Below are 12,807 nucleotides of genomic sequence, written 5' to 3' on the forward strand. Positions count from 1 at the left end.
CAGGTGTGGGAGGAAATTGGTTTCTGTATGAACTCTCTTCCCAGCCACAATCATCTCAGGTTCACTCCACCCTCACGATCCTGTGCTAAGCTTTGTGTCCACACAAAAACCCTAACGCACGTCCCCATGAAAACCCAAATTTAATTCTGCATTTTCTTATGCTTAAAATGAATTCATCTTCAAAAAAAAGTTTGCCTATTTCTTCCCCCTTAAAGACCCATACACAGTTTGGAAAATGCTTGAAGGCAGAATGACGTGATAGGTCCTTGGGAGGTTTCTGAGAGGGCACAGAAGTCGACTGGTTTTTGTCCTTTCTCCCCCCCCCCCCCCCCCCCCGCTTTAGAAATGTGAAAGCTGGCAGGCGTGTCTTAAACTCACTCTGGACGGCAGGTGGACATAATGACCTCTAAGCTGATGAGCTCACACCCCACCCTCACTTGCACATACCGGTTTAGTTTCTGAGGTGAGACTTTCAGGCTTATTTTTCAGGAGGTGGTGACTGCGAATAGAGGAATAGACTGTGAATCGAGGAATCGTCCCCACTGCTCACTGACTTTAACCTGGCGCCTCTCTGGCCAAGACAGGAGAGTCACACCTGAGGGGAGGTGTTCACTCTGAACCCACAGCTTCAAGGACGTTCTAGACTCAGGTGGAAGGAATATCTCTGGATTGTAGCTAAAACTTTCCCCCGCCCAGAGATATGTACAGGTTGAAGGGCTTCCCCCGATGTTTTGGCAATAAGAAGAAAATCATTTCTCCTCGGGGCATTTGGAATGGGCAAAATAAACATGCTGTGCACAGCTGCAGCTCCCAAGCCTTTAAAGATTTCACTGGGCGGATGGAGGGTCTGGCCCGACACGGAATGTCAGACTTGGAGGCTTGATCTCTATAAGTATTTGTGTCCACGATACCTGAATAATCACTCCAAGTACCACCTGCTGGGGCCTCATTTTTCATTTCTTAAAAAAAAAAAAAAAAAGACTCCCCGTCGTCTAGGCAAGTGGAGAGAACTGATTAAGTCCAGGGAACGCTTGCAGATCCGCAGACCCCTGGTGGTGCAGACGCCAAGCGTAGACGAAGCCCTGGGGGCACCCCCAAGGTGTCATCTCCCCGAGCGACAGCGTGCACCTCTCATATTAACAGCCCTTGGTTCCGCTTGGGTCTCTCCCATCCCCGGCCCTCCTTCCTGAGCCCTGGCCACCATCTCACCTTCTCCTCTCCTTCCACGCCCTGGACCAAGCGTCCCTTCTGGCAGGTGGGGTTGGGGAATGTTTAGTCTTCCGGGAAGGGGTCAACAGGGTTAATGATGAAAGTCCGCGCAGGTGGGGCCGCCCCGGGCAGCGGTGGGTGTCGGAGGTGAGGGGGCGCTGTTCGGGCAGCAGTGCGCGGGGTGGCGGGCGGGAGACCTGCCAGGCTGACAGAGAGGCCGGCCCTAGTGGGGGCCGCTCCGCCGCCGCCGCCGCCGCCGCCGCCGCCGTGATGCGGCGCCGGTGCTGCGCCGGGCGGCGGAGTCAGAGCCTGGGCGCGGGAGCACGAGCTGCAACATCAGCACCGGCGGCGGCACCTGCACCAGCTCCCGGGCCCCGCGCTGCGCTCTCCGACCCGCCGCGCCCGGGGCCGCCGCCCCGTGCTCTCTATGGATGTCAAGGCGGCCCCCAACGGGGTGGCCACCATCGAGGACCGGATCCTGCGGATCACCGGCTACTATGGCTATTACCCGGGTTACTCCAGTCAGAAAAGTAAGATGCTGCGGGGCTGGCTTGCTCCAGGCGCCGGAGGGGTGGGATGCGGGAGAGCGCGCCGTCCGGACACCTGCAGCCCTGCTGGCGTGGCTAAAGCCAATCTCCTGGCAGTGGGGCTACCGGGGCTAAAAGTGTGTTCGCTGTCCTCGGTGCTGAACCATGAGAGAGAACGGGTGTCCGGACTGTTGGCGCCTCGGACTTTGGAAATAGTGGTAGCCTTGGGGGCAGAAGCGCAGAGGGAACCGGGTGAGCGCTCCTGACGGCCGTCGGCCGGCTCACCCTAGGCTTATTCACGACCGAGCAGGCTAACGTGGCCGTTTACTTAGCGAGACTCAGCCCTTGGGGCTGCACTGCCCCAAAGTCCCTACTGGGTGCCAGGCTGCGGGCTGGGCGCTGGGGAGGCTCGGAGGTGGAGCTGGCGGCGGAGGCCGACCCAGACGTGGGTCCCGAAGCCGATGGGTCAGACTGTTCACTCCAGGTTGTTGAGACGTTGCCAGCGCGGGAATTACTCTTGTTAAAATGTTTCTGGGAGGCTGCCCACCTCGGGCAGAGAAGGAACCTGGCCAGGGCTCCGAGTCTGGGAGCTTGGAGCCAGAGACCCGTGAAAAGACTGGGGGCTGGGGTGAGTGAGAGGGGGAGGCGCGACCGGGCCACCCCCGCAGCTGCCCGCCGCACGTCGCGGCTACCGCTGAGCCGGAGCGGGCCGCTCTGCGCGGTCCGCCTTTCTTCCGGCTAAGCGAGGTCATGCGGTGCGGACGCTTTCACGTTTCTGGAGCAGTTTTGCGGAGAGGGCAATGAGGTGCGCTCTACTCTGTCCCTCTCTCCCAACACACGAACCCACTGGCTCTATTTGCTGGGATTAGTTCTGCCGGCGACCCAAGTGAAGCTCGTTTTACTCTGAATTGGGGGAGTAGCTGCGGCTTAATTCCCATGCAGGTGGGATTTCACTTTTTCTCCATCAATGCATTTCTGTCGCCATAGATGGAGCTTCATTGATGTTTTTGCTGTTATTTTTAACCGGAAGCCTTGGACGCTCCTAGATGCATTTCTGATTGGTATTTTTCTGAGACATTTGAGGTACAATCAACGTTACAGTTTCTCTGAAACGAGTAAACCCTAACACATAGAGGGAAAAACACCTTTTTCCTTGTAACTCCTCCCCCCCCCACCCCCCGCCCCGCTATGCTCCATCCCTATTGAGCTTTCTTCCATGGGCTGTCCTCACACAGATATTTTCTAGTTTAATACTTCATTTGACTTCAGGAAAGGCCCATTTGATTTGGATGGTTTCTGTCTAGCTGTTTTTAGCATTAGATTACGTTATTCATTTTCCATACAAAAGTAATTATATAGTGTTAGAATTTTCTAGAAAGAAAATAACATGCTGTGGAATGTGGTTTGAAGTCTTTATACTATAGACTCAAAACTTCCTTTTTTTTCCTATTGAAAAGGCTTTTTGTTTTTAACCCTAGACACTTAAGCGAAGGGACTAGTATACCATGTAGAGATTACTTAGAGTTCACCTTTGAATATTTTAACTAGGAACCATGGGATTTTGGTTGCTTAGAAAATGTAGAAGCTGTCTGTGAGATTACAAGACCCAGGGTAGCATATTATTATAGTTTTTATAACAATGGAACTTTGGTTAATAAAGAACAAACCAAAAAGAAAACTGGAAAAGTGACATTTTAGAGACATGTTCATATTATCTTTTCATATTTGCTGAAATAGCTTCACACGTTTCATCTGACGTACAATAACTGGACAAAAAGAGGGAAGAGCACAGGTTAAGACAGTAACTGAAGCTAAAAGGGATAAAGATGCATTTGGCATAGTTATTTGTGACGGGATCCTAGCTAACTTCGGGCCACAGAATTCAAACAGTGAAGGCAGAGAATCTCACAAGGACAGAGAATTATGTGATAGTCAAATACCTTTCAAGATGTTTAAGCTTTCAGAGGTAGAAAGAGATTGCCATTTTGCAGAGAGGCTAGGAGGAGAGAGAGCTGGAAGAGGGCCAGGCAGCTGAGCACCATGAAATAATCCTGCCCTTAATGCAGGCTTCAACTAGTAAACAAACACATTGAAGCAAACCAGTACAATATGGTCAATTGATTTAGCTGTTACCGGGAATGAGCAACAGCTTGGGGGACTTCTGGAAAGATATTTAGGAAAAGGCTGTGGTGAGGAATATGTAATATGTGAAGGCAAGGTGGCTTTCCCATTTTCTGATGGTCATGTTTGAGACCTCTCTTGATATCAATGCCATTTACTTTTCTAGAGGGAGGTGGGGACTCATCTCTGACAATATGCATTAATGATCAACCTCATGGTAATGTGTCCTGCTGCCACCCCTGCCAATCAGGAAGATGAGTATCTGGCTCAGAACAAATTCTAGTAGTCAGGCTGATGCAAAAAGAAATGTATGTGTACATATATTATGTATGTAAAAGGTGAATACATATAGAATATACATTGTATACATAAGATATATAAACATGTATAAAAGAATATATATGCATTATATATAAAAGATATATCTATATATATACAATCATCTCTGTAAATTTAGATAGATAGATGGGTACAGAGATGATTAAAGCATTAGTCTAACCTCAAGTTACTTATGGTCTGGTAGGGGAAATAGATTTACTCATTCAACAGGTGCTAATTGAGCACCTCCTATGTGCTGGGAATACATCAGTGAACAAAACAGACGAAAGTATTTTCCTTTTTAGAGCTTAAGTTCTAGTCGGAAGAGACAGGCAATAATAAATAAATACATACATAAATAAAGTATTGTATTTCAAGGTGATACCTGCTTCAACAAAAATATCAACAAGAGTTAAAAGGCTAAAAAAGTCTGAGGGGGTAGCAATTGTGGAAATTTTAAATAGGGTGGCCAGGGAAGGCCTCACTGAGGAGGTCACAACTGAGCAAAGACCTGAAGGATGTGAGAGAGTTTGCCGTGTAGACACTGGGAGGAAGTCGTTCCGGGCAAAGGGAACAGCCCATGCAAAGCTCTGAGGTGGAGCATGCCGGGCCTGCTAGAGAAGGAGTGGGGAGGCCTGCATGGCTGAAGTGGGGTAAATAATTGGGCGAGTGGTTGGAGATGAGGACACTATGGATACAGGGGCTCACATGAAGTAACACCTTACCGGCCATTGTAAGTCCTTTGGCTTGTACTCAGTGAAATTGGGAGCCTTTGCAGGGTTTTGACAGAGGAGTGATGTGACTTGACTTACATTTCAAAAGGATCAACTTGACTGCTCTATTGGGGCAGAGGTGGAAGCAGAGAGACTCCTTAGTATGTCACTGTAATAACCAAGGTGGGAGATGATGGTGGCCTGAACCAGAGGTGTAGCAGTAGCAGAGGTGAGAGGTGGTCAGATTCTCTATATATTTGAAATTAGATTCTCCATATACTTGAAATTCTCTATATATCTGAATAGGGTTTCCTGATAGTTGGATATGGTATCTGCAAGAAAGAGAGGAGTAAAAAAGTGATTCCACCTTTTCTAGTTTGACTGGGTTTGAGTTGCCAATGGCTAAAGTGTGGCAAGATTCAAGGCAGACAAGTTTAGGGAGTCAAGGGGTAAGGATACATCTTGGAAGGTTTAAATGTAATTGGAGACGTAGAATAATCTTGGAGTTCAGAGGAGATGCCTGACTGGAGATATAAATTAGGGATTTTCCAGTATTTGGATGGTTATTTACAGTCTAAGACTAAAGAGATCTCCAAGGAGTCAACGTATATAGAGAAGAGAAGAGGAGAAAGGACTGACTCTGGGGCACTGAGACATTAAGAGGGTGAGAAGAAGAGGGGCATATGATACCCTAGAAGCCAGTGAAGACTTTCAGAGGGAAGAGATTAGCCAAGTCCAATGCTGCTGAAAGGTCTAGAAAATAAAAACTGATAACTGACCATGAATTTGGCAACTGGACATCATTGGCTACCTTGACAGGAACACGTAAGGTGGCAGAAGGTGGATTAGAATGTGCTTAAGCAAGAATTAGAGGGAGGAATTGGAAATGTGAATATAGACAATTCTTCAATGATTTTTGTGCAAAGGGGGGCAGAGGAAATGGGAGTAGTGGGGTTAAGAAAGTTGTTTTTTTTTGTAAGATGGGAGGCAATTGCAGGATGTTTGCATGATCATGAGAATGATTCAATAGAGAAAGAAAAATCAGTGATGTTGGAGAGATAGTGTACCAAAACTAGTGCACAAAGGAAGGGACATCAATTTAGATAGGAACATGGATATAGGGCAGAAGGTATGGATGAAGGGTCTAGAAGGAGGATAACTGAGATTGTGGGAGTCTGGTGAGATTCTCTTCTGGTTGCTTTCATTTTCTCCAAATAGGAAGCAAGGTCATCAACTGAGAGTGAGGATAAAGGAGGAGGTGGTAGATGTTGGAGGAAAGAGAAGGTGTGAATTGTTCTATGGGGAGAGTAAACGGACTGAGGAAGTACAGTAAAGTTGTCTGGCTACCTTAAAGGGCACGTTTAGTTTCTGGTCAGAAATTTGAAGCGAGACCAGTCAGTAGGTTGTTATGTTCATTGACACAGTGGTGGCGTGGAGCAAGTGAAGAGAAGGATTTAACCAGAGTTTCAGATTATCCAGTGGCTGTAATAATAGCGGCAAGGGAGTTGTGAATGTATACAAGGAAGGTATTGTAGTGAATGACCATAGCATTTAGAGCTGGTGAATAGAGAAGAGAAAAAAATCGAGATGATTAGGGAGAGTGAAAAGTTGGTGGGATCAATGGATTGGAAATCTCAGTGGGATCAAAGGCTAGTGGGTGGTTAGCTGGGAGATAAGAGGTGATGATCAAAGAGGGTTGTATTACTATAAGAAGTCATTCATTCCATAAGCCAAGTCAAAGGATAAATCCATTCATATTTTACTGTATTCCATTATCAATATTTTTGGGGTGAGTCTTCTTTTTGTGTTTGTATAAGGAGGCAGTATATTGATGTGTAGTGAATTAAACTCTAGGGGTTTGGAAATTTATTCTAGTTAAACCTGCCAGCAACTTGGCTCTGAGACCTGAGACACCTCTCTGTGGCCATCAGTTTCCTTGTTTGTAAAAAAAAAAAAAAAAAAAAGAAAAGAAAAAGGGTAGAAATCACTGTCTTAGGACAGCATGCAGTAGGTCACTTTGACAGCTTTCAAAAAAGCCCCACCCTCCATGGAGAAATCTCACTCAGTAAAGTCTATTATGTTTACTTCACCTCTCCTCGCCCCACCTTCCATCTCAGAAGGTGGCCAGCTCCCTCTCTTTGTTCTATGCCTTTTGTGCTTGTTGGCCTTCTGTTTTTTTCTATACGCCACCAGTGACCAGGTTCTGTGGTTATTTTCTATCGGTAGCTGCAAATTTATAGTAAAACTTCTTGTCCTTGCTCTGATCCCAGCTCTGACCATCGCGTTTCCAAAAAGAACTCTACCAACTTCTGGCTCTCTCAATTCTCCAACTATTGCTGTGACTTAGCATTTCCCAAGGTTCCAGACTCAGCTGTCTCCTCTCACTTAATTTTCCCCGAGCAAGTACATTCAGTTTCATGGCTTCACCATCTTCGATGTGTCTGTATTTCTAGGTCCACTTTTTCTGAGCCCAGACCCATATTTCTGCACTTTCTGCTAGAATTCTTACCTGAGTGTCCCCCTGGCATGTCACACATAAAACTAAATTCATCATTCTGTCCTTAAAATATGGCTTTTCCTTCTTATTATGCTTTTTAGCTTCCAATATCTGTATCTAACCAATTGCTCAGAAACCTGGAGTTATCCTCAGACTCTGCCCTTCCCCCTTCTCCTATATTCAGTTAACAAGTCCTATCTATTTTACCTCACATATGTGCTTTCCATCCCTATTATCACTGCCTTAGATCTATCCATTGTATCTTTTTTTTAAACATCTTTATTGGAGTATAATTGCTTTACAATGTTGTGTTAGTTTCTGCTGTATAACAAAGTGAATCAGCTATACATATACATATATCCCCATATCTCCTCCCTCTTGCGTCTCCCTCCCACCCTCCCTACCCCACCCCTCTAGGTGGTCACAAAGCACTGAGCTGATCTCCCTGTGCTATGAGGCTGCTTCCCACTAGCTATTTTACATTTGGTAGTGTATATATGTCCATATCCATTGTATCTTTCACCCAATCTCAAATCTTTTTAATCCAGTATGCACACCTTAAGAACATTCAATTCCCTAAAATGCAAATCTTCCTCTCATATCCCTGATCAAATGCCAGGAATAAGTCTTCATTTTCTGTGGAATGAAGTCCAAATTCCTTAGCATGCCACAATCTGAGCCCAGCTTACATTGTTCTATTTTAGCACGTTTTCCCCTCTAATTGCCAAAGTAATGCATGCTTAATGCAGAAAATCTGGAAGGCAGAGACACAAAGAGAGACTAAAAACAAAATTACTTATAATTCTACCAGCCAGAGGTGATTAGTGTTAACATTTTGGCTAACACTACCCTTTCAGTCTATTTTATATCCATAGACCCATGCAGGTGCTGTTTATTTTGTACTGAACATTTCTCTCATTGGTCTATATATTTTAATAAGTGAAATTTAATGTATGCAAAATCTTCCATATATATAAACACCTTAATCTACTTACATTGTTGAATTTTTCATCCCGTTTTTCTTTTTAATTTCATATCTCACATAGCCTCCGCTAACCCTGAACATAGTCGCATCAAGCTGCTCATTGTTTTAATAACATTCTTGTCCCCATGTTCTTCAGGTCCTCAGTGCCTTTTTACACTGTGGCCTGAACGGCTTCCTCTCCCCATGTCTCCTTTTTCCCTCTTTGGAAAGCTCCTATTTATCTTTAAAGGCCAAGTTCACATGCGCTGTCCTCTGTAAAGCTTCCTGATTGCCCCAGGCTGGGTTAATCCTCCCTCTGTGCTCCTGTAATACTGTGTACTCACCTCTGCTCCAGCATTTAGCACACTATTTTGGGCTGTTTACTTTTCACAAGACTGCTTCACCCACGGAGCTTGGGGAGGGAAGGGACTTATCTTTATTTATTTTTATCTTAGGCAAAGTGAAAGTGTACTGGAGTACATTCTGGGTGCTCAATGAAGTTTATTGTACTAATGAACGAATGATTATAGTTTCTGTTGAAGAAATTGGAGAGTTAATTATTTCCACACAGAAAAAGTGTACATGGTGGTAGTGATTGGAGGGAAAGAAAAAATCACCAGCTATGAATGAATTAAACAGATGTGCCTATTCAGAGAATGAGAATAAACCAAATGGTATTTTATGATCACTTTACCTTTGTAACTTCTGCATTTGGGTCCTTATTGCCTTTATAACCTTTTCTGTACTTGAATGGGGAAAAGGCAATTTTTAAAATACAAAATAGTATAAAGTTATTAGAATTCTAAGAAATAAAGTGTGGTCCTTCCCCCCTTGTGAAGTGGTTAGTATTGGTCTTCATGGTACGATATTAATATAACATTTCAGCACTCTAACTGGCATCAAGTTATAAAACTGTCTCATACTAGTGAAATGAATGCAATAAATATTTCTCCCAGTTCATAGTCTTTTTATACCTTGATAATAAGCTTTATGCTTCTTTGTATATGACAGGTAGCATTTTATAAACAGTTATAAATAATTACCATTGATACGTAGTAAGAAGTCTTTGTAACATAGTTTTAAACTATAACTTGTAAGGTCTACATTGATACTGAATATCATCGTATATGTTATTGATGTTGCATAATGTAGTTTCTACAATGTTTATTCTGATATGTATTTTTCATTTAAAATATAAATTTATATATAAACTTGATATTTGTATTGTAAAATACTACTGCTACTAATAGCTAACACATGGGTTTAACATTAAGTGTCAGATAAACTTTCTTTAGAAAGCCCATCTAAGACCTGTTTGAGGCCATAAGGTCTAATGCAAAGACCACAAGTCCCTTCTCTGCTACTTGCTAGACTTTTAAACTCGCATAAGTAACTTAACCTCTCAGATCAAAAGTTTTGTTCCTGTAAAATGGAAATAGTAATAGTTGCATCACAGGTCATTGGGAGGGTTATATAAGATAACATATATAAAATGTCTGATACAACGCGCAGTTCAGTGTATGGAAGCTGTTGTGATCATGGAGGAAACCAGTTGAATCGGCTTCATGATTTCAAAAAGGCTTGCTCACTTTTTTCTTGTAAGTAAATGGTTTACCACTTACATTTTGTTCCTATCCAATGTTGTACTCTGAATTGTTATTGAAAATTGTGTTACAGCAATGTTAAAGATAATTTACAAATTATCCAAGTCTGCAATGGTTTTTATTTTGCCATTAGAAGGTTGCCTTCTACTTCTTACCACTTTCTGGCTTACCTGGATCGCCCCTGGGGATAGGTTAAAATGGGCTGGAGCCATTTGTGATGAGATTATTCCCAATGGTCTGATCCAAAATAGAGGAGACAAATCTAGGGCTTATGGGTGACAAGATGGGTCTGCATATCTGGAGGTGCAGATACCCAGACATCAAAGTAGAGAAAAGCGCAGGGGTTGGGGGAGGGATGTGGACAAATTGGGGGAGGGAGTGGGGGAGGGGAAGGGTGAAATCCCAGCTGAAGATGAGTAGCATGGGATGAGGTGGGTTTATACAGGATTGGGAGGGCAAATAGGTGGAGAAGAAGCGAAGGCTGATAATTAATTGGGGACTAGTCTGCTGGAAGTTTCATTGTTCCTTTTTACATGTGGAGTCTTTTTATTTTTATTTTTTCAAAAGTGAATAGCCTTTTGTTTCCTAGTTATGGTTAAATCCTTAAACTCCTGTGATTTCCTGTGCCCCGTTACATGTGGAGTCTTAAAGGGGCAGTTGCTTTTCGGTCTATTTATTATAGTGGTGAACATTACAGATAGGATATTTTAAATTCTACTTTTAAAAATACGTCATTATGATATAAACACATTTACATAGTCTTCGAAGTTATAATTCTGTTATGTTATGAAGTATTTAACTACTTAAAGACACAGAATAATATAGAGAAAAAGGAAAATAATCCTGTCACTGTAACATGACTACCGTTATTTTGGTTAATTTCCTTCCAATCTTCGTAATGCACGTAGGGCTTCACTTCTTGATTTATTGACAAATATAAACTAGAGTGTAGTCATAATTCTGATATATACAATTTTGTGCCCAGCTTCTTTCCCACTTGACAGTTTAGGATAAGCGTTTTTCATTTTGTTGCATTCGTCTGCTTGCAGAGCCTGGAATTAGATTCCCTTTCAGAGATCTTGGCTTAAAGAATTTGGGCAAGCTGGTTCTCAGTTCTTTGAGACTAAATGAAATGGAGAGACCTGGAGTGTTAGTGAGGGCTTGTTTGGTTTCTTATCACAGGGTTCCACTTGAACTGGCTTAAGCAAAAATGGAAGTGGCTGAAACGATACTGTGAGTCCTCCATGGATTTTAAGGCCAGGGATTAGGTGGGATAAGCGTCAGGTCCCGGACTGTTGTAGGGAAGATAGGAAGCCCTCTTTCTCTGCCTTTCATCTCTTTTTTTTTCTGGCATATGTTCTCCATTCTTGTCTCTTGCTGCAGACTGGCTTTCTCTATTCCTTGTCCAAATGGTTGAAAATAGCCTCTGCAAGCAGTTCCAATGTTTACATGTCCTCTATTCAAGAGAGCAGACAGATTGAGCAAGAATCTCTTCTAAATCCAGATTCCCAGGGAAAGGGACTCTTTGGCCCAATTTGTGTCAAGTGTACATTCTCGATCCTATTGACTGTGGTGGTCTGGGGCAGGGTCAAGTTATGCCGTCACGGCTGCCAGAGGCTTTCTCCTGTAACCCTACTGACAGTAGGGCAAGAGGTAGTTTCCAGAGAAAAGGAGTGATTGGCTGGACAGTCAATAGCTATTTGGTTCACTGAGCTTTGCATAAAAAGTTTTTCATATTAAATCATAGGCTTCAATCAAGATCCAATCTTTCTTCTGGTCTGATAGTCCTTATAATGTACCTACATAATATCTAGTGAGGTTATAGATAGTGTATTCCTAAACTGAGAAAATCCAAGTGTTTGTTTCGAGTATAAGTCCCTAGGGAGTTCTGTTTAAAAGTACTCAATAGGGCTTCCCTGGTGGCGCAGTGGTTGAGAGTCCGCCTGCCGATGCAGGGGACACGGGTTCGTGCCCCGGTCCGGGAAGATCCCACATGGCGCGGAGCGGCTGGGCCTGTGAGCCATGGCCGCTGAGCCGGCGCGTCCGGAGCCTGTGCTCCGCAACGGGAGAGGCCACAACAGTGAGAGGCCCGCATACCGCAAAAAAAAAAAAAAAAAGTACTCAATAGCACTGCAGACTGCTTATTAAGTTTTATTGAAGTGCTGCTGTTACATCAAAATTGGAAGACGTATTTCTTTTCCTAGGTCGGATAGGGCAACACACCAGTTCCTTCAGACTCAAGGTATAGTAACTGAGGGTGACATTTAACATTGTATACTTTAAACAGGGATTGAAAATTACAGTATTCTGCAGTCTGGGATTTTCTATATTTAGTTCTGGGCTAATGCCAAGGTGGCACTACTGAGGGTCAATAATGGTTTTATGGTTCTGAAAACCACACATACTAAGAAATCTTTATCTCTTGTGAAGCTAAGATTCCTAAGGGTGGTAGAGCCTGCACGTTTTTGCTGCTGATGCCTTGCTCCAAGTCACGTGACTTTGGTATCTATCTTGCATTTTTGTTCACACCCATGTTTTATACTGGCATTCTAGAGGAAAGATCCAGATCGGATGAGCCGGGAACCATTTGGAGCACCGTCTTCCCTGCTGGACTAATGGTGGCAGATGCTAAAGAAGCAATATATACATCTAAAATGAATTATTATTTCTCAGGGACATTTTAGAACAAATATATTTAGAAGTTGAGAACTTTTTATTTCTCCTTAATTAAAAAAAATTGTGAGTGCCTCAAGTGGGAGCTTCTTGTCTTTCTCCTTTCTAGTCCACATCCACAGAGCAGTCACTGTGATATTTTAGAAACATTAATTGGATCATGCCATTCCTCTGGTTAAAG

The 12,807-nt window shown here is 43.6% G+C and overlaps 1 protein-coding gene across 1 annotated transcript in view; it reads left to right on the top strand.

Moving 5' to 3' along the window:
• The first annotated feature begins 1,636 nt into the window (after nt 1–1,636).
• The window catches only part of SLC35F4 (solute carrier family 35 member F4), a 284,934-nt gene continuing 273,763 nt past the window's right edge, over nt 1,637–12,807 (top strand). Inside the window, exon 1 of the mRNA XM_060003436.1 lies at nt 1,637–1,739. Within this exon, the coding sequence (XP_059859419.1) occupies nt 1,637–1,739 (103 nt within the window). The remainder of the gene's footprint in view (nt 1,740–12,807) is intronic.

Source organism: Delphinus delphis, chromosome 2 (assembly GCF_949987515.2).
Source record: "Delphinus delphis chromosome 2, mDelDel1.2, whole genome shotgun sequence".
In the NCBI taxonomy this organism is placed as follows: Eukaryota; Metazoa; Chordata; class Mammalia; order Artiodactyla; family Delphinidae; genus Delphinus; species Delphinus delphis.